The sequence below is a fragment of the Anas platyrhynchos genome, chromosome 5, assembly GCF_047663525.1.
Source record: "Anas platyrhynchos isolate ZD024472 breed Pekin duck chromosome 5, IASCAAS_PekinDuck_T2T, whole genome shotgun sequence".
NCBI lineage: Eukaryota > Metazoa > Chordata > Aves > Anseriformes > Anatidae > Anas > Anas platyrhynchos.
Window position 1 is genome coordinate 35,009,322 of NC_092591.1, and position 22,902 is coordinate 35,032,223.

At 38.4% G+C, this 22,902-nt stretch overlaps 1 protein-coding gene across 3 annotated transcripts; it reads right to left on the reverse strand.

Moving 5' to 3' along the window:
- Positions 1–3,129: 3,129 nt before the first annotated feature.
- On the reverse strand, positions 3,130–16,811 carry PTGR2 (prostaglandin reductase 2). 3 transcript variants are annotated; one of them, XM_027457778.3, is made up of 11 exons: positions 16,675–16,781; positions 15,609–15,710; positions 12,898–12,966; positions 11,493–11,611; positions 9,941–10,132; positions 8,818–8,988; positions 7,657–7,866; positions 6,702–6,823; positions 5,787–5,874; positions 5,046–5,085; positions 3,130–3,827 (listed from the first exon to the last, which is right to left on the reverse strand). In XM_027457778.3, the coding sequence occupies exons 3-11, from the start codon at positions 12,932–12,934 to the stop codon at positions 3,763–3,765; spliced, it is 1,044 nt and encodes a 347-aa protein (XP_027313579.1). In that variant the 5' UTR covers positions 12,935–12,966; positions 15,609–15,710; positions 16,675–16,781; the 3' UTR covers positions 3,130–3,762. The 3 variants fall into 3 exon arrangements, with proteins under 3 accessions (XP_027313579.1, XP_027313578.1, XP_071894902.1); XM_027457777.3 differs by lacking the exon at positions 15,609–15,710 and having other exon boundaries at positions 16,675–16,810; XM_072038801.1 differs by lacking the exons at positions 5,046–5,085; positions 15,609–15,710 and having other exon boundaries at positions 16,675–16,811.
- Between the last annotated feature and the right edge of the window lie 6,091 nt (positions 16,812–22,902).

The following is a 22,902-nucleotide window of genomic DNA, read 5'->3' on the forward strand; positions in this document are numbered from 1 at the left end:
ATGAAATGCTGATGCTAAACTGTATGGCTTAGCACTAAAGCACAGCCAACAGCAATTTTTCACAGTATAAAAGGAAAAGAGATGGAAATGGGAGTGCATAAAACTAGTAAATATAAACCAGCATAAGATTGGCTCAAATATTTTTTAAAGATCTGTCTGTTCAATGCTGTTTGAATTTTATTGCTAGTTGCAACAAGAAATGCTTATTTATAAAGACTGCATAGTCAAACTTCTAGTACCTTATTGTGGTCACACGCCTTCCACTCTGACTGCATGTTTGCCCTTGCTTAAAAAAATATGCCCTACCATGTGCCATCGCTGAGGTAAGGCTTCAGGGACAGGTGCTGGTCCTTCTGCAGTCTGACTATCTGCTACATCCAAAGCGGCTGGGATTTTTCTTAGCACTTACTTGTTATCTTCTGTTAAACGAGACCTTTCCTACAGTGCAAAATACCTGATTGCTGAAGAGCTGCAATGTTACAGTAACTAAGAAATTAAGGTTTATATATATATATATTTACAAATATAGACACTTAGTTTAAAAGGTTTTCTCCCTTTTGATTTGTATTTATTCTGGAAATGTAACATGAACTAGGATTCACAAATACAGAAAAGCTTCTAAAAGAATCCTAAGTAATGAGGGTACCATGATAAAGTCTACTATGACTGTTCTCATCTTTTTTTTTTCTTCCCTGTAGTCATTGAACCAAGGCTGACAGAACCTCTATTCCTGTCTATAGCTTACCTAATCTACAGGAATGCTGCAGCAATCAAGCTGCCTTCATTTCTGTAAGAATCAGTATCTCAGCATGATCTCACTTTAAATCACTCCTCACATCATCATACTTTATTAGGCTTCCAACACACGTGGATTACTAAGCAATTGCTGTAAAAATAATAGTGCTGGGAATTTTATTTTTTTTATTATATTTTCTCATTTTCAGTTGTGAAAAGTAAACTCCTAGAGGAGTGTCATTCCTGGAAGGTGTGTCAGCTCATATAGTGCCAGATATGAGCTCACTTTGGAGTAGCTCTTTAGCAAACTGGTCAAAAGTACAAAATTCGTACTTTGGACAAGCAAATGCAACTCTGGAAACACAAATATGTCAAACTTACACCTTCACCCACAGCATATGAGAGGAAAGCAATTTAACACCTTTTCAGTAGTGGTTATTATGATAGCTTTCTTATATTCATACAACACATGTTCACCTCAGCTCACAGTTGAAGTCTCTTCTGAAATACATGGGTATGTAAGGAAATTGAAATGCTTTGGGTACTACCATATGATATACTTCCTTTCAAGCAGGCTTGAACTAAATCAGAAGGGTTCTCAGTTTTAAGACTAGAAGGTATGTCTCTCAATACAGGCTGTTGAAGCTGAAATAAAATTGGTAGACTGGAGGAAGCTAAACATAGGGAAATGCAAGTTAGAGGATGTTGAAATTTGTGTATAGAAAGCACTTAATCTTCAGAAGTGGAAGGAAATAGGAAAAAATCGTGATAGTACCACACACCTAAAAAGCCATATACCTTCATGTACAAATAGGCACACCAAAACCAAACAACTGAAAGAGCTGATCAAAGGAGGACTTTGTTACTGATTAAAATTGATACTGTTTCAGCTCAACAGCAATGGCAATGCTACTATCACTTGTAAAAAATACTCTTGCATTGATACAGTTCTTAGGAGCAGTAGCAATGGATCCAGGGGTAGGACCAGCTTCACAGTTGGGGTGTGGACTGTTGGTCACCTGTGTGGCGAAGTGGGTTGTTTTCTTTTACATTTAGATACTTGCTTTGGGCATGAACTAGGATTTAGGTGTAGGAAGTTTATTCAGAAAGACAAAGTGTGTTAAAGTGCATGAAGGTCAATCTGCTGCCTGGCAGAAGTTTTACTGCAGAATAAGGTGTGCGTTGCAGAACAGCCTACAGGGTGATGCTGTTTCAATCTGAAGTATGTGCATGTGAGAAGGAAGAAAAGGTGACAATAAAACGACGTGATGTGGTATATCAACATATGTTAGAGCAGCTGGTTCCCTTTGAAAAGGCTGTATTCCCATTAGCTCCCTCCCAGTTAAATCTAGCTGATGTGATGACAGGAATCCAAGCCTAGAGATAGTGCTCGGAATCATTGTATTTTCTCCTGTCTCTCATTTAATATATGCACAAATTATAAAGTTTTATAAGTTTGCATTGCCCAAATTTCAAGAGTGAGTACCACCTATAAATAGTCAATAAGCAGGAATTGAGTGAATTTCATTCACCTGTCGCTGTCAACAATGAATATACTGATTTTATTCCACAAAAAAAAATGTGGTTTCTGTCCTAATGTGACACTGTTGTAAATGCTGCTTGAGTTAGTTATGTTGATGCTGGGTTTAGAATCTAGCTGAAAGTGAGTAGTTGGGTAGTTGAAAAATACATGCTTGAAGGTTTTAGACTATCTAATGCCATATTGCAGGTGTCTGTCACTTCTTCAAAGTTTATAGCATCAGTCACTGCAAAATGCTTTCTTCCTTCAGGGTCAGCCTCAACACTGGGAAATCAAGGGACTGTTTTTCACGTTGCTTACAGTTATATTAGGCACTGTTGATATCTGTTGTCTTACCTTACACAGTATGCAAAAGGATTTCTAATGCCAAACTTCTTGGATAATGTTTCTCTCCGATTTCTTGGATTCCATTTAGTTTGAACCTAGGCAGTGACTCAAGCAGATCTAGAGGATCCATCCTCCAGACAACTCAGCTGACCCTGCTGTTTGGAGGCACTTCTCATTAAAGGCAAACATTAAAAACAAAACCTGTAAGTCAAAATGCATCATGATCCTATTCACTAAACAAATGGGTCAATGTTTCTAAATGTACATATTCTCATGTCCTTGAGATAATTATCTGTTCCCTTTTCTGCTCCTTCATCTTGAAGACACACTTAGTCGCATCACTCTCATCTGGATTGAGGTTATGTTAATCAAACTTGAAAATGGTGACTTAGTTTTTTCAAGTTTCCCTGTTGCAATGGTAAAAGAGCATTCTTACACCAAAACAAGCTAGCCCTAGGGCCAAACCTACCTCCAATGAAAGTCTCAGGTGGTGTGCAGATGGAATTGTAAATGAATTAGGCTTCAAGTACTCAGAAAATAGGGTATATAATGATAAAATACAGAGAAATGGGAAAGGTAAGCAGTGGATATTTGTTCCAGAGGGCAAAAAGGAAGCATCTTTGGCATTATAGAGCTTGAATTCTAGGAATTGATTTTTTTTATTGCAGTTATCTGAAAAAATGAGAACACTTAAATTCTAAGATGATTAGCCAGATTAACTGGACTGTTAGACTAAGCTTATACTAGTAAATCAGAAATTCCTAGAGAAGTTCCTGGGCACTGAGACAAACTAGCGTAGGAATGGCACACCTCTACACTAGTAAATTCTGATGTCCAAATCCAGGTGGCTACATACAAATTGTTTACTGGAAATAGTTCCTGAGATGATCTAACTTCAAAATTATATCCATGAATTATTTGCAATTTTGCTAGCCGACAATTGTCAAATATATAACTAGCTTCTAGTATAAATGATTGCATTCCTGTTTCCTGCTCTGTTCGGTTTATTACCATGGGTTCTGCCTTAGAATCCCAGAATCTCCGCTATCAGTACATACAGAACAACTTAGTATTTCTTTTAATAAAGTAGAAATTACTCTAAGTAAAACTTCCTCACTACTAGAGATAAAATCAAATTCTTTTTCCCGAAGTAATAACTTTTACTTAGAAACTGAGACGATCTGTTTTCCAATGTTGCCTCCACTCATCATGGACTGGAAAGCAGCTTCAAGAGAAATAACGAAATAAGTTAGTGCCAAGCAAAATGTGACAAATAACTCCTTTTTTAACAAAATGATAGAAACATACTAAACAGTTCCCCAAACAGGAGCAACCACATACTTATCCTTAACCATGTGCCAAATTAAGGAAAACAAAAAACATGCCAATGTCTGTAATAAACTGCAAAAGGCAGTTTTGTGTAATAATTAAAAATATATTTTTTAATTACCTTTCTGGCCCTATACAATTTAATGATTACATCTGTTGCTTTTGTGGCAAGCATACAAACACCAAACAGAAAGATAAGGCATGAACACAGAGCCCACAAATAGTGTTAGTTTCACAATTTTTTGCGAAGGAAAAAGGCTTATAAATGCTCCGTGTAGTACAATGAATTTGACAAGTTGGTGCAAAATAAAAAATTTTTGAGTAAATAAAGTATGAAATACGACTGCTACATTTAATCAGATTCCTTCAAAATACATATGTGTACCACTAAGTAGTAACAATTAGAAATAAACGCAACTCCGTAAGTTTTGGCTAATGCCTATTTCAGTCTTATTGGACTAATGACTAAATGGGCTATATCATACTCTATCCTGTTACTTGAAAAGAATGCAATCTTACAGCACATCTTGAGTCACCTAGCTCTTTAGCTTGGTCTCACTGTAGTCACAAGACTCCCTTGTATTTCATATTTGTTACAGATTTTTGGAAGAGAGTACAGGCTTCAAAGAAATTAATTTTGACCTTTTTTTGGACGTGTCTGATGTTCTTTCCCTTTCTTTGTGCATACCTTTCAGTATTCTTTTTTTTTTAGCACATAGAGTATCAAGTACTGTTAGAGACAGTTTTTTTAAAGCATAAATTTGAAGTTTCCAAAATACCCTTTTCTTACATACAAGTTCCAATAAATAGGCAGCCCATTAAATCTGTAAGATCAGTATGACTGTGAACTGCTTAGGTAGCAGGTTTACACTTTAACCCTCCTCTTCCCTCCCCAAATAATAAAACTGGTGAAAAAATCTCAAAATTTATATTCAATATTTTTTTTAACATATAATAATTTTCTCACAGAACATCTTAATACCTTGTGAAAAATAATACATTTTTATTATAATAATAAAATCATGTTTTAGATTTTAAGAAGTCTGAATTGGCAAATGGCCTCTACTGCCATTGTACTTAGCCTTATTTTTAGAAAATGATCTAAAAAACTTACCACCAATATTTGCTAAGCCTTTTATCACAGTCTCTCTGACCTGCCAATGCAAAAATGTCCTCTTAGCTTTCTTCAAACAAGATTAACATTACTTAAGAACGTTCAATGATACTGACACAGAAATCTTTAAATCTAAAAGATTCTCTTGCTACAATGAACAGTGTTCTACTTGGGCCAGGTTCTTTGATCAAGAGAGAGGCAAATACTTTCTGATAAACCTGCAGGCAGTTTAGTCCTTCCATCAGAACTGGAACATTTGTGCATCTGCCAAAATTTCACATCTCAGGATTTTCTTAGGGAAATTTATTGGTCTCCTGAAGAATCAAAAACTAATTTAGAAAGACCTTATGAGAAAAATAGCAAGAACCTACCTGTCACAAAATAATAAATAGCGATTGCAAAGCTTGAAACTAAATTTCAGACAGGATCCCTGAAAGCATTCAGGAAACTAAATAAATAAGTATTTTTGAAGGCCTGATCCCTTAAGTCAAAAAGTACTTGCACCCTATGCTGAAAGAAAGAATGTAGACAGCAGCAGCATGTCAGTCATACTACAGTCACACCATCCTCAGTAGCCATCTGCTATAAGAGTGCTACCTAATAAGCTTTCAGGTACACTTAAACATTCTTAAGAAAATCTCTGTTCATTCCTGAGGCATGGTAAGAGATGGACTTCCTGTTGGCAGACCACAATCTGAGGAGAAAATATCAAACACCACAGATTATATGTAAAACTCCTACCTTCAGTTTACCCTCTTGGATCCACTGACAGAGCTGTAGCACACTAGCTTCTTGTTTGTCCATGTAGTTCAACACCAAGAAACGTTCTCTGGGAAAAAAAGGAATGAACCTTGAGTTAAGAAATTGGTAAGTGTATTTCAAAACCTGGAACTATATGACAAGTATAAATTAACTTTCTGGCTATCCAGATTTTTGCATATCCTGCTGTCACGTCTGCCCATAGCAACCAAGAGAAACAGAAATGAACATGAAAAATGGTAATTATAGCAATGTATTGACCAAAATCTCCACTGCCTTCTACTAAATCTTGTGAAAATTGTACTACAATGCACTGAATGGAAAGTCTCATAAGGCTTTGCTCCTCATGTCTACCTTAGCTCCACCTGAACCCTCATGAGAGATCCAGTGATCCCAAGAGTCATAACAAAAATTCAATGTTTTACCTGTATCTAATGAAAACCCAGACAATAAAAATGTGATTTTAATACAGTCACTGCATCAGCTGCATCCTTACTTTGAAAAAAATTTTTTTGATTTTCTCTCTGGACCACTACACTTGGAGAGATGGTGTATGGCAAAACATCTGAGAACAGAACCATGGCAACACCTTCCCTCATCCTGAAGAATCTCTTAGAGACTCCAAGACTAAATTAAGCAATCACAAACAAAACACAACATCAGACATCTATGTTAAACTGTAGTAATATCCTTTCCCAATTTTAGGCTGATACAGGCAAATGAAAAGAAAGAATTCAATGACACTGATTTCAGTTTCCTCTTTTAGTATGGCACCATTCTGTTCTTATTACATGTGCCTACTGTGGATCTGCAAAATATCTTCCTAACATCAGACTCACAAAGTCATGTGAGCAATCCACCTGGAACCTGGTTGCAAGTTCTGAAGGAGAACTGTACCTTGTGATGTTCCTTTCTTTCTGTATTTTTTCTGTGTCAGGAGGCAGTGGGGGAGGATAAGGCACATCTTTGTTATACTGAGAAATCTGTCCACACAGGATGATATGGCTGTTCTGATTCATCTGTTTGGGACAGCACAAAGTGAGATAAATTACATTCCTTGGTCTCAAAAAACACATTTTCTAGAGATGCACTAAAATATATTGCAAAATGTTCACACAAATGTCCTTACTGAGAGTCACATTTCCTAGAAAAGAGTGGGAGAATTGCATGCAGTCCCATTCAACGTGTCACAACATTTAACTAGATAAATGCAGGCCAATAGTGGAAAACTAAATGCTCTACAGCATATGTAGCATTTAATAAGGCATTAAATGTGAGGAATACAATAATCTGTTATCTTAATATGTGCCTTTTTTTTCAGGAGAGGGGAACAGTAGGACAAAGGAAGTTGGATACAGCTATTGGATACGGACTGTGATTTAGAGATCCCAAAGAAGGGGTTGCCACCAAGGCCTCCCTGCCATGAGACAGAAACTATAGTTTCGAGTTGACAAGAAAGAGGGCTGGTTGAGAGCCTATAGGAGGCCCAGCAGAGCTGCTCTTTTGTGAAGCCAGAAAACCAAAGCTAACAAAACACAAGATTACTGCACTGACAGAGAAGGTTTCTAAGAGAAGGTAAGAACATTACCAAGACTCCTGGCCTGAAAGAAACAAGAAATCAAAAGCAGAAATTGTGTTCCTATTGCTATACTGCCAGACTAGCCCAAGTGACAAGCACTGATGTCAAATATTTGATTTCTCCTCAGGATAAGGATCAGCACCAGGGTTAGATCAATGAAGTGGAAAGCCTGTTCTGCTGTATTGTAGGCCAGTCTCCAGTGTGAATTAATTCAAAGCTGGCATGTGGACCTTGGAGAGTAATGAGAATAAACCTGACAGCTGGCATAATCACCTGGCTTATAACTGTATCGCTGATGTCTCCACCAACATTGTCAAAGTAAACATCCACACCACCTGGGCAGAGTTTGCGTAGCTGCTCTGCCACATTCTCTTTCTTGTAATTGATAGCAGCATCAAACCCCATTTCTGAGACCAAAATGGAGCACTTTTCATCTGTGCCAGCAATACCCACCACTCTAGAGCAGCCCTCCAGACGGCCAATCTGCAGTTTAAAAAAAAAAAAAACAATACAGAGAAGTTAGATTGTTCATCTGCCCATGCATAAAAGTGCCACTGGGGGGACATTAAGTGATGGTACACTTATCCCCCATCCCATTAAAACCCAGGCGGCAAATTTTAGTGTACACTCCCATCTCATGTGACAACAGCAGCAAAAGAGCCTCTTGCCATTCCCTCCTCACACATGGAGAAGGGGCAGATCCCAACAGAAATATGCTGTCTTTCCAAACTCACTGACTGCAGGAGCTTTAGCCTGTAGGACTACCAATGCCTGAAAGTACAGGAGAGCCAAACACAGTATAAAATCACCATCTATAAAGTACAGTATCAGAGCTAAAAAAGGCTGAAAAGATTGAACAGTAACCAAGTTAAATACATTCTTTATAGATTTGCTCACAAATAGTTGTTTCATAGTTCCTCTTTATTAGTAAGTCTTAAGCTTGCTTGATACCCGTTGTGTTTGTATGTGCATATAGATATATAAATGTTGGTATATGCACACAAACATACCTACAACATGTTCTGCAAAGCTGAGAGAATAAAAAGGTCGTAAATCTCAAAATACAAAGAATGTCAAGGAAAACAACATGAAGAAGGTTTACTACGTTTGCTAAGGTAAAAAAATGAAAGTTACCAGTCAACTCAAAGACCATTCAAATGGCAGACTATAAACATGTAGTGAACACATGCATTTGTAACATCTATTTTACTTACCTTGGACCATTTTCTGCTATCTCAGCTGCAGGAAACTTAAGTTTCAAACCTCCAGTCTCTCTCAGTGAGAGTGTGAGCCAGATCTGCAAACCTGGCCCTTTCGATGGAGTTATACTTAATCATATTTATAATGATTTTTATCTGTATGTTTACTAACCAGCATGTTTCAGAACACAAACTTAGTGAGCACGTATCATTTCTATGTCTTCAACCAACCTACCTGGCCAGCCAAAGAACCACAGGCACCGGCTGCTCCACTCACCACCATCGTCTGATTTGCACCTACAGTCACGTGTCCTTTCTCTCTTATACCCAGCAGGGCTGTCAGTCCTGTAATTCCGGCTGCACCAAGAAAGTAGGAAAGGCATCCATTCACTAGCTGTGGAACAAGCTACAAAACAAAAACACACAGTGGAGTTGGATTTCTTTTTAAGGTGAAGTTTTGCTGTTATTTGGTTGTCTACTGATACACGACTAACTCAGAATATTTACAAAGCGAGCTCAAGGGGCCAGGACAAGCTAGCTATAAACTCTCTACCTTAATAACAAGTTTATACAGAATGAAACAAAGATTATATTTACATAGTTTTAGAAAAAGTTTTTAAGCAAAGACACTCACAAGAGCTTAAATTATGGAAGTGTCCATAAAGCAAAAAGTGATTGGGAGGTAAGTTTTCAGCAACGGTAAACTATTCCGATGTTAATATATAGGATGAAGTAGCAACATTGTCAAACATTAGGATTGCAGATTAGAGGCACAACGGGTCTTAAAGTAGAAAAGTACAATTTCCAATAAACTTATTCAACTTATTTCTGTGTTACATGAGGATGAACACAACATACCTAATCCACCGTTACCTCCCTATGTTCAATTTAATGTTGAATATCCTTTCTTCTCTGGATGTAAAATTCCAAGTAGAAGCTTTCACTAACACATTAGAGCAATAAATTGAATTAAACATATCTAAGGCCTTTCATGTCTTTTGAATATATTCCCATGGACCTGGAGTAGGTCTACCTACAATTAGGATAGCTAACAGAATCAATTAACAGAAGCAGTTTCACGGAAATGTACTAAAAATACAACAATTGAAATAATACTGTCATGCCTGACGACCAGCAAATGCATTCACATTTTTCTTTGTTAACGATTGAGAAAACTGATACAGATTTGGCCACCTGTGAGCACGTCTACCCTCTGAGAACTGGTTTCTTCAATAACACCAACTTAATTTTGACTAAGAAACAGTATAATTACCTACTAAAAAATAAATTAATTAAAATGAGTTGTAGAAAAATAAAATGGTGACAATGTGGATTTTGGGGCATTACATTTACATTACCTTTTGTAGCAAGCTGCCATCCAGAATGGCCACTGTCTGCCAGGGCCAATTGAAGGAAGTTACATAGTCTCCCTTGGCAAAGTTATTATTCTTGCTCTCCTCCACAACCCCAATGCCCCCACCATCAGCTACTTCAGACAGCTGCCAGGGCAGGAGGTAATCTGAGCCTGTATCTTCGTTCATTCGGCAGCGCTGAAAGACAAGGCTTTAATGAGAAGCTCTGGTGCAACACATGGTTTGATTATATGAAGTTCAGATGAGGCTGGGGATGAGATAAGTTTAAAACATCAAACACAATGGGCTACTCAAAAATCTCTCAATAAGCCCCAAATACTCAGAATCTTCTCTTAGATCTCTCTTTCCCCTCTTGCTCACTCAGTACAAAGGACAGATCATTTTAATCTCCTTCAGCAGTGTTACCAAAGCCAAATGCATTCTACAGACACTGCCTCAAAGTCAGTCTCGTAACCAAAGACAACTGGCTTGGACCCGATGAGAATCCTCTAAATGCCATTCCTTAACTGGATGAATCATCGAAATGTAGGATTGGGAAAAAGAAAAAAAAAAACACTTAGGAACCATTAAGTCTGACTCTACGTACTGGAGAACACAAAATATATTTAGAGTATCCCTCACAAAGGACTGTTTAATGAAACATCTTGAAATTTGAAATCTTTTCTTTAATCTCTCCATATAGCCAAAGTTACTACCTCAGTATTTTTATATTTTTTCTTAATTTCCAAACTAAATCTACTTACCTGAAATTAAGAGTGTTTCTTTTCTACTATTTCCATCAATGTAGGGAACAAATAATCCCCATTTTCTGTACAGCAAACTTTTACATACTAACAGACAGGGGTCTGTCTAGTTCTCCTCCTACCCTGCCTTTACTTCCATTTCAATCCACAGCTCTCCCAAACACTGGATTTCCACAGTTTTGCAGAATTAGGTGCAAGTGCTGATTATGGATTCATTCAACAGTCTTCTCTGTTTCCATTGCTTACAAAGTTCTGCTACATTTTTGCCCTGCCATCACCCACTAAAGGAGAAAATCTGACTTTCATCTGTAAGCAAAACTGACAATATCTATGTAACACTGAACTTGAATCATTTACATGCTTTGCCTAGAATTTTTTCCATGACATATTCTTCCTCCCTCCTGCTTCATCATGACAGATGCTTCCTTCTGCAAACTCATTCCCTTCATTGAAATACACTTTCTTCCATGAGGGGCAAAAAAAAAAAAAAGTAAAAAACATGCATCACAAAAGTCACAGTTGAGATAAAGCTGACACAAACAATTCTGTAACAATGTATCAGGGCTCAGAGTCTCTTTCTGGTCCCATAAAGTCATATTCCTATATATATCACAAGCACATTAACTCGAAATTCCTTCCCAATATAACTCCAGTGGAATGAACAGAATTACTTAGTTACACCAGAGCTACATTTGTTCTACAATTGTTAACTTCGATGTTAAACACCACAACAGGAACAGAGTTTAAGGTAATTTCTAAGGAAATTCTGGCTTAGCCATAAGCTCATCACCTACCATGTATGGATCCACGGAGAGATAGAGGGTTCTAACACGTACTTGGCCCTCTTGCACCGTGTCCGGTATTGTACTTTGTTCCAGTCGGAAGTTTTCGGCCACTGGCACTCCATTCTTGCCTAGAAGTATTTTCAAATGAAACAAATATATACTGAATGTAGAGCTTCCCTTAATAACTAGGGAAGGTCTTTTTTTGTTAAGGTGGTTCTTTTTAACATACGTTACCTTATATGCTGAGGCAGGTATAAAACTACCAACAAACTTTGGGTTTTGTACCACAGGCTTAGATTTACACAGGTGCACTCCCACCACCCAAACTGAAAACCCACCCCCAAAACAGACTAATTCTCTGGTTTCCCAAAATGCTTAGTTAACCTCTCCTGACTATTGAGGACTAATTTATACAGAAAGGAACTCCAGAGGCTACTATCTAATTACAAATCATCCAGTGTATTCAGCACGCAGAGGCATACACTAACCACTCTTCTGATTGTTTTTGCCATGTCTGTTCTGATTTGCAAGCAACCTTTTGATTTATATTTTGTGCATTTTACTTATGAATATATATGGACATCCTAAAGTCTAGCCTAGTCCATTTGAAAGGAAGCTTTTTGCATTTGTTGCACTGAACCAACAGTTTCCATGCTGCTTGTTGCACATAATTTTTATGAACAATTAAGTCAAATCAAAAAACAAACAAATAAAAAACCTCACACAGCTGGAACCACTGGCACTATAAGGAGTGTGCCAGACACACATCTATGTTTTAAAAAGGAAAGCTACTGCTGTCAAATTTCATTTGCATTAGAAAAGATGTGTTTTCGGGATACACAATAGTTCTTACCTCCCATGACTATTTTTGCATTAAGCAACATACAACCCTTCCAAAAAAAAGTTAACACACACATGTGGTTCTTCTGCAGCTGACTATTTATAAACTCACTATTCAAACAATCGTGTTGACATACACAAGTGTGAAAGCAAGGAAGCAGACATTCTCAAACTGTGGATTTCAAAGCCAAACATTTTGAAGCATGGCAGGATGAAAAATTCAATACTTTTAAAAGAGAAGAAAAATAACAGCTACAAAATGCTGTTGTCATTTCTACAAAAAGAACAAATGTCAGAACTAAAAAGCAATGCCTCAAAAACTTACTTCACTTTGACTCTTACTCTTAGGGCTCTCTCATATATTATGTATGCATTATCCCTTTTTTCTCACCCAAGAGTTTAGAAGCCTCTATACACAAACTAAATAGACACACTTCACAGTAAACTTTTTTTATTGCTGCATACAATATTAAGATATGCAAATCTTGTTAGCTTCTCTTTCTACTCTCACCGTTTTGGAGTATTAGGCAACCAAGACAAACACATCGCTCCCTGATGGCAGAGAAATACATACCAGGGCGTGAATTCAGCACTACTCTTTCTATAATCATCCCTGCTTTTGCAGCAATTTCACACTGGGTTCCTACAAAGGAAAACATTGTTGAAGTCCTGAAACATAAAATTCCTTGAGAAAGAATATAGGGCAAAGTACTTAGCAAGCTGGAAATGCGGGGACAGGGTTTAGGTAACGCAAATGTTTCGACACCGCTTACAAATCCCATGGGAAACATAACATGCCCCCTGGCCCTAGGCAGCAGTAAGGGAGAGCTCAGCATCTGCTCAGCCAGGAGCATCCCACCAGGCACCGCTTGGCTCATCCATTGCTCTGCTGGAATTGGTTGCAACAGCAACCTCATTACCAGCCACTGAGAATGGCAGGAGAAAGAACAAACCACCAAATCACTGTAAATGCAATAGCTCATCTGAAATGCACTTTCACTACATGTGAAATCCTGCAGAGACACTTACAGAGTGCCAGAATTTCACCTGTTTTTTCTGACTTCTGCCACAGCCCATGCTTTTCAGATAGCTCAGCCAAAAGGCACAGTGGGTTACAAGATGGTTTTGCTCTATTGTATTTGGATTTATCTGATGTGGACTGCTATCCTGTCAAAGCAATTGCCAAGCACAGGCCACATACTGGCTTCACTGTGAATTTGAAAAGAGGGGACAAAATATGGGTCTCAGTGACTTCAGCATTCATGCCCAAGAGTCATATAAAACAAGTGCAGATGAAAAGTTAACTTGTGAACTGCATATCCACACAGTTAATACAATCTCTGTAATGCATATACTTAGCTAAAATCCTAGAAGGAAGGATGGCCTAAGACAAACTTTGGCAAATTGTGCATTCAGCGCCATCTTCCATGTTCAGATTTCCTGTGTGGTCTGGGTTATTTGCTTTTAAATTATTTCATAAAGTATTTTTCAGAATAAAATTCTAAATTCCTCTTCAAAACACTGAAGTGGGCAGGTCCGTTCTCACAATGGCCTCATCTGGCTATATTATGCATGAAAATATCAAATTGCATATTTTAACTTTATATTCCATGTCATTTCTGAGTAAACTTGAAGGTAAATGGTTGAATTTTGCATTGTTAAGTACCTGAATCCTCTTAGACTAGCCAAGCTGATAATATTTGCATAACAAAATTACATTCAAGCGGTCCAGCTATTATCCTCAGAGCAATTGTCTTAGTATCTCAGAATCTGTGCTAATTCAATGAGCATTTTATAAACTGCCAAATGTATCTAGTGCAATTTAAAACCCTCCAGTAAATGATTTATGCACATACAGAACTTGGGGTAAGTTTATGGCCACTAATGACATTGCTCTGTGCAGAAACAATGAGTGAAGAATGCAGTGAATATAAACCAACAGCGATGTGACAGTTCACATGAAGTCTGGGCAAATCATTCCTCTAAACACTATTCATATTCAGTTCAAATCTATCCGTGGTATTAAGAGTTTGATCCACCGGTTATAAACTATGCAGAACAGGCAGAATTGCTGTACAGCTCCTGCCTTACAGAACGGTCCACTCTCAAAACCACACGGCTGACTCTATTTTTGTTGTCCTGAAACTAAATACCTTCATTATGCAAGGACAAAAAACCCAATCTGAACAACAGATCATGAAAAGCATTTTTATTATGCCTAACACATACATGAAATATCTGCTTTCTACTACACTACAGAGAGAGAAAAAAAAAAAAAAAAAAGAAAAAAAAAGCCCAATAAAACTATTAACAAATTAAAACAAAGGAAAAGCAACACAGCCTGGCACAGGAAGATGAGGGTGGAAAAATACACAATGTAAGTTTAGAGTACTTCTTTGAATGACAGAAGTTCTGAGGGAACAACAATGCTATTGATTTCCTGGGCCATTTTCACACCTTTTGGTTGAGAAGCCTGTGTACTATTTCAATCTGAACATCTTCCAGATACTGCGAGTGGGTGGACAGAAAGAAACAGAGGCTGGCAACTGAACTGCCACTCATTCTGTGACAGCTGACACAGTAAAATAGAACACTGGAGATGGACATTTACTTATAAATGTGATTGCACTTACGCTACAGTGGAAGTCAATATCATCTTTCACATGCAAATGTTGACACCAATAGCATAACATAACACAAAACAAACAGACTTTCTTCATATCTTAAACAATTGGGAAGCGAATGAAGAAAATAAGTAAAGGCACCATCCTTTAGCACCATTGACCTAGGAAAGCTTTTGGAGAAAGAGCACAGATTTTTTAAGTGAAATAAAGTAGATCTGGATCATATAGATAATCCTTTTTGACATATGTTTAATGCAAATATTAAGGACACTTTGGGATTATTATTATTATTTTTTAATTGTAAACAGACCTACAAGAAATCATGTACTACCATTCTAGCTTTTCAAAAAAAAAAAAAAATAGACTGAGCTGGTTTTATTCTTTAAACCAAATGGAGTAAAAATTAGTCATGAGTTTTAACATCGGCTTTCTATGCCAAAGTTACCTGACCCACTTTATGAGTAGAGGAGCATTACACAGCACGGCAGTACCTCCAGGGCACTATCAAACACATTTTAGCCCAGTTTTATTCTTACCCCCTTGTCTTTCTTCTCCCATTTTGCAAACAGACACATGGCAACTCCTTTTAAAAAGGATAAATAGATTCCTTTGCACTAAAATGCTCTGGTTTGTTTGTCCTTGGCTTGGTTCTGAGAACTACCTGTTTCTGAGATTGCCCACGAGACACTGTTTTCAGTTGCATATACTTTTGCCAAAATAATTCAGCTGCTTTCAAGCTGTCAAAGCCCATGCCAGGTGCATTCTGGTAAAAAAAAGGAAGAGCTGGTTAAAAAAAAAAAAAATAAAAAGGCAGAAATTTCAAGGAAGAACGATTTGGAATGAGGAACATGCAGGAAGGAAGGACTGGCACTACAAATCAGTGAGAACAAAAAGAACGGCAATTAAAGGCTAGCAAAGCAGAGAAGAAATATAATGGAGAGAGAGGACTGGAGAAAATGGTAATGATGGGTAAGGATGTGGAGCCAAGAAAACAGAGATAGGAAAGATGGGCAAGAAGCTTAGGACCGGGGGGGGGGGAAGAATTTTTTTTTTTTTTTTAAAGTAACTATAAGTGGTAAAATGAAGAGATGGAAATGGAAAAGTGAACGTAAAGGATTAGGCACCAAAGTTTTCTGTTCACCACTCCCCTTAGAAGCTCTACATTAGAACAACCTTAAGTTGCAAAGTTTTCAAAAAGTAGAAGCCAGACTCAATATGAAGTGCCATGTAGGAGGGATACAGTAAGGGCTCAGGCTGCAGTCTTTCTCTCAAGAAAGAAATCGGAAAAAAAAAAAAAAAAAAAAAAAGTAAAGAAGTAGTAGGATCTTGATCCAGCTTCCTTTTTATTTGACATGCCCAGAAACACCCAATACTGTTGAGCTTTTGACTGACGTACAGATCTAAAACTCCAGCAGGCATACAGACTCATACCTACACACAGCTGGACTGTATAAACTTTTTTTGTTTAATAATTAACTTGTGTTGGAGTGGCTGAAAACGGTCTAAAACAGGACTCTGGGCCACTGCCTGACGGTCGGACTCCACAAAGCTCGCCTCACGCTCCCTTTCAGGCAACTGAGCCACCCCCGACGCCCCTTTCGACCTGCGTGGAGGCGCTGCCCCTGACGGGACGCCTGAGGCTCCCTCCTGGCCGCCATTTCAGGCGCCCCTCAGGCCCGCCCCCTCCCCTCTCCCCCCGCGGGCGCGCGCCCGGCGCTCGCGCTCACCTTGAGCCGCGCCCGCAGTGCTCCGGCGCCTCCACTGTGGGGGCCAACGGGCGGGCGCGCGCGCGCGCGGCCCCGCCCTCCCCCGCGCGCGCATGCATGGCGCGTGCCCGGCGGGGAGCGCTCTTTCGAGAGGCGGAGGCGAGGCCCCGGCCCCGGCCGCTGCGGCCGCGGGAAGATGGCGGGCGGTGCCCCGGCCCCCTCGTCCCGTTTGGTGCAGGGTCTGGCCGCCCTCAGCCCAGGGGCGTGAGGCGATGCTGGCTCGCCTCCTGAGGCGCAGGGGAAAGGCACTTGCTGCTTGTGAGAGTTTTGGTGTTTTTCACTTGTCTTTTAAGGATAACGCGGAGAGCCACTCGCTCGTTGTGTGTGTCAGCGGGTGAGATTTTGCTCACTGGTGCAAGACAAGGCTGGTTTATAGCCTCGTAGCCACGCCTAAAATGCCAGTGAAGTCACGGCTGTATACAATATAATTCTGTGTGTACTATATATATACGCTGCTGTGTGTGAATAAGGTGAATCACAGAATCATTAAGGTTGGAAAAGACCTCTGGCATCATCTGGTCCAACCCTACTGCCACTGCTACCACTGAACCCTGTTCCTCAGCACCAGTCCAACCTTCCTTAAACACCCCCAGGGGCAGCGACACCACCTCCTTGGGCGACCCATTCTAGCGCCTGACCACTCTGAGAAGAAATGTCTCCTCATTTCTAACCTGATAAAAAGGCAGGTGTAACATGATGAAGAGGCATCGTTACTTAAAGACTAGTTGTAGTAAGAGGATGACCTAGTGAAGAGCTGGGGCTTTCCTTTGACGAGGCCCAGCTTTAACCATGGCATTTTAATGTGCCTTAAGTGAATGATTTATGTTTGTGCCACCATAACATCCAAAACGCTGTTTCACATTAGTTGAAATAACATATTTGGTACCAGGATGGTCTAGAAAAAAAAGAGGTACTTTAATCAAGACTTACACCTCCATCTTTTTTTCCCCAGCTTTAAGCAGTTCATCTAATGAAAGATCAACTTTTTATTTGCACTGTCACTGAAAGTAAGTTTTCAGGGCTGAAGTTGTTTCCATAGTTTCAAATGAGCATATCTTGTACATAGATGGCCTATATTACTGACTTGTCTCATGCTTATATAAGAGAAGAGTGTTGGCTTCTGAAATAATTATTTTTGTAATGTTACATGCCATGAATTAACAGGAAACGAGTGTATTAATGGGGAAGTCCCTGTTAATTTAGAAGTAGTGTATCTCAATGACCAGTAATAATTGAAAGAAAACTAAGGAAAAGCCATGCATAATTTTATTTCCATATATTATATAATGACAATATTGCTTTCATGTCTTTTGTATTTATGTAAGATATCTAAGGAGCAGTCCAAATCTCTGTAGGAGCCCACTGTCTTGCCTAGCATGTGGTGGCTTTGTATCCTCTGCAAACAAGGTTATTGTGAAAGGTGGATGCAGCAGTCCTCTGCTATTTAGTTTTAACCCTTATAATCCTCTTTCCCTCACTATTGTTTCTCTCATTTACTACTGCTTACATGGAAGTGAAGCGATTGTGAAATAAGCTTGGGTATGAGTTTACAGTGCAGTAGCCCCTGTGTGCTGGCTTGCCTTGTGGATGGATACATGTTCTACGCTAGGAATGCCTTTTTGTGGTTTAGCCTAATCCACCTCAGACTAAGCTAAACCACACAAAGGCACCTTCAGTGTCAAACAAAACTGTTGGTGTAGGCAGCTGTTGTGGAATAGCTATTAGGTAGCAGATATTAGGGGTTGTCACCATGTACAAACACGAGTAAATTGACCAGGGTGTCTTTATTCTGCATTCAATCAGAGACAGGGCAGAGGTGCAAGCAGGGCTGTAATTGTGCTGGAAAATGGTTGTGGCCATCTATGTTAAAACAGAACTCAAAAATCAAGCTGTAGAGGCCTTTTTCTTTAAGACTAATTGACTGTTTAGCTGATTGTAAATAATCTTTTTGTCCGTTTACCTGCCCTTAAGGTGGAAACAATAAACCTCGTATATTCCACATAAACTGTGACACATAATTGCTTTTAAAGTACAAAGTAGTTCTGTTAATTTCCCAATATTTACTGGGCTTATGGATCATACTGATAAGATTATGTAAAAATAATTCACCTTTTACACATTTCCTTGTTCATGGATAACTTAGTCTTGGCAGATGTGTGCCCTTTCTTTGTTTGTGTTAATTACTGTCACTAAAATAAGTGGTCTTTTTAAATCCACATAGATGAATAATACAGATGCTGCTTACGTAACTGAAGTGCAGCTGTGTTTTGGCCATAAAAATCCTCAGGGATATGCATGAGCTCTGAACAACACAAGATTCCTTAGCCTGTGTGTTTAGGCAGTCTGTGGGGTCCTTGGTTTCTTCTCACCATCTTTAATATGACAGAATAACTATTAGAATAACTTCACATTCTCTGACTTTTTTAGACAGTTCCTTATTTTTTTTTTCACTATTACTGTTTTTTTTTCTTTTTCTTTTTTCCTGTGTGTGTGTGTTTTGTTGTTTGTTTTTCTTCTAATAACCTTTTGTGGTTTAATTATAATTACTTTGACAAAAATTATTACAGCTTCACTGACACTTTCTGTGGTGCTAAGGCTAGACTTGCCAGCTGTGCACATGGGAAGTCAAGACTGTGATGAGATGTTTAGAAGTATGAGTCGACTGTAACAATAGGAGACTCCAAAACACATGGGCATCTCTACCTGTTAGAGCATCTAACAGGTCAACACAGTAGACAGGCCTGGAAAGACGTCTCAGGAGGGAGAGCAAGGGCTGCTCAAGAAACATATTTCATGGATTCTGCAGACAGCAGTGATTGATTAGGTTACTCAAACCTGACAAAATTTAAATTTTTCTTTTTGGTATAAAAAGGTAAGATGTCATCTGCTGTGGGGAAGCATTTCTCTAAGGGTAGAGAAAGTTAGAGAGAAATTTTCAGAATATTCTTCAAAGAAATTGATGAAATGCTGCTGGAAGTATCTTGTGGGAATATATGTCTTCTCCATTTATAAAACAGCCTTTATGGAAGAGAACTTGGTGAGTGATATCCCTGTGTTATACGGTAACAAAAATACTTCACTTCCCCTACAAATTCTAAGACAGTATTTCAGGCTGAAATAAGAAAGGAATATTCTAAAAGTACCTGTGGTAGGCTTGATATTTCTGGTTTTCTAATCTGTTTATTAGCCTTCAGTTGTTAGCTTCAGTATAAGCCTTCAGTTAAGTTTCTTGCCCCTCATCACTGACCCAGCAGAAAAGACAGTAAGAATGCTCCTTGATCATTTGGTGCAATGTCAGCTAGCAGCCCGAAGTGCTGCTGAGTGTAATTGGAGCTAACCCACGTATTTTTGCATGAAATGTATTAGCAGACCTCAGATGATTCATTCTTCCAGCTAAGCTGTGGATGCAATAACTTGAGCAGAAGACAGTAACACCTTAGGCCATTTCAGCAGTTTGCAGTGACTATTTGAGTCAGTGGAGGCAATATAATATATGAACTGAGAAATTTTAGCTCTGCACAAATTTTAGCACAACTATAGACTGCTGCTGAGGTTGAACTGAGCTCTTTAGCTGACTTGATATCAGAGGCATAACATGCTGTAGGGTGCAGTTTAAAGGGGATTTGCGAGCAGCTCAGCTCCCTGTTGGCCAAAAATGTTGGAAAGGGTAGACAGCTGGAGGAAAACAAGTTATCATCCAGCTTAAGTTATGCCGTCCACTTCTGAAATGTTTCTGGTTTTATTCTTGCAGGTCCCATTTTACAGTAGGAAACAAACCCCACAATGGGTCCCTGATAGATTGAGCATTAGCTCAAGGCAGAGATATTTGTGGTAAAGTTTTGCAGGTGGCCACTTGACTGTCAGATGAGACTAGTGCCTTCTGATGCTATTTGCTAGCTAATCGCTAAGGGGGCTCCATCTGTTCAGGGAAGCATACAGATAAGCAATTGCTGATGTTAACAGTAACTGCTATTTTTTCTGATGTTTTATGTCTGGAAATGCCCCAACCCATCTTTCTTTTTGTTTCAGATATTTCATCTGTATTCTGACAGGCCAAAGGGCATAGGTAGGATCTGGATTTGCTCTGTCGCTTACGATTTTTGTGATGGTAAGGAAGATTTGCTGTATAAACAGACTTTGCTAGTCTAAACTGCTGGGTTTGATTTATGTTCACGCAGGAGACCATCTGTAGAACATCTTGAAGAATCACATTCATTTTAAGGTAAATAATTTGTTAGTAAAATAAAATACATGTCAATAACACCTTTATATTTGACTTTTGTAAGGAAAACCCAGGCTTGCAAGGCTTTTACACAGAAGTTGTTGTGCCTGTTCTTTAACTGTTTGGTATTTTGTAGAAATGTATGAAAATGGATCATGATATGTTATTGTTTTTATCTAATAGGGTGATTACTTTGTGATTATCTCAAGGCTTTACTCATAGTTTTACTTCCTTTTCTGTATGTGCTTTTTTCAACCTTAAGAGAATAGGAAAGAAAATACTGAGGTGCTTGCTGCAGAGAGTAATTTTCCTGTTGTCTTTAATATGTTGATGACTTTTCTTAAATCCAATACGAGTTCCATGTGATGTTCTAATAACTTGCAAGTTATTAAATGTGGTGAAGTTATAGTTTGGTTTAGCTACTTAATGTTTATTAATGACCTGAGAGTATTGTAGACTAAAACTAGCCTGTCATTATGCAGAATTGTATCAGGATTTCATCTTTAATTTTTACGGCAGAACAGTTTAGGAAATTAGGAATTTCTGTTTTAGAACCACACTGCTAGATAAACATAAGCCTCTGTGTAGAATGCTTCTTTTTCTATTACTGTGTTTGCTGTTTCCATTTAATGATATGTCAGTTATGCAATAAATGGTTGTACTAATATTTCTTCAGAAATATGCTACCAGTAAGGTACTAATAGAAGTATGTTTTTTTCTGAGGGATATTTCCCACTCCAAGACTCGGTCATGTGTTTCCATATGAGAACAAATATATATATATATTTAAATTTATTTCAAAATTTAATATAAAGCATCACTACTCATCTGTTGGGAAGTTTAAAGGTTGAAAGATTTTTAAATGAAGAATAGAGATAACCTTTAAAGTATCTCTCCACCTAGACTAAAAAAATACTGAGAGGTTGTAAACAAAATTGTTAAATTTAACCAATCCCTCATTTTTTTCTTGTTGCTTATGTGAAAGGAAACTGGGAACATTTGGTGAAAAGGAAATTAAAACTTGAAACCCAGGAAGAGCTGAGGTCATCATAAATGAAGCTGCATTATGTGAGTATCCAAGATATTAGACCATTCTGAAAATGGGGAGAGGGAAGATGTGGTCACGCAGGCTCAAATGATTTGTGCAGCACACAAAACGGTCTTTGTAGAATCTCAGTAATGCTAAGTTGTATTTCTTCAGTTTAAAAGTGCTGGCAGCAAATGGTCAGGACAAGTGTTTCTGTCTCAACTGCAGACTGAATATATATGAGCATCACTTGTTGAAAATGCTACCAGTTGCTGCACCAGAGCAGAAGGCAGCAGTGGGTAGGTAATGATGTGCTGCACAAGGAAATCCCAATATAAATAGAGGATTACATCAGAATTTATTTTCTTCATACTTAAAAATCAGAATCATTGTAAAACTGCCCTGTCTTCTTACTTATGCATCCTAATAGTAGAAGAGCTAATGCTAATAGCTAACAGAAGCACAGAGAGAAATGGGTCTAAAATTGCAATAAAGTAAGAAAATGTTCATATGAGAGGTATTTTTGGGGATGTGTGAAATTCCACATAGTCTTGATTCTACATAAGACTCCTTGGTATGCTGATCCTTGATCAAACAGAATTGAAATGTCCCATCTTGTGCACTTCAACCTGTGTGTTTGGGGAAAAAACACTTTTGGTATGTAGAGTAAATATACTTGAAAAGCAACAAAGAAGCTGGACTATTACTCTATATCATAACCAAATGTCATATAAATCAGGGCTGTATTAGATTAAAAGATAGTGGGTGGAATACAAAATGGTAGTGTTTCCCATTACCAGTAAAGTTTCAGTGTTAATGAAGCTATTCTGAAACCATGTTGAAGAGTGCTGTGTATTCTGGGGCTGGGGAAACAAACCAACCAACCTCTTTTAGTTATTTTTTAGGAAAAGTTTCTCTATACTGTGTGTGAAGGGCCACT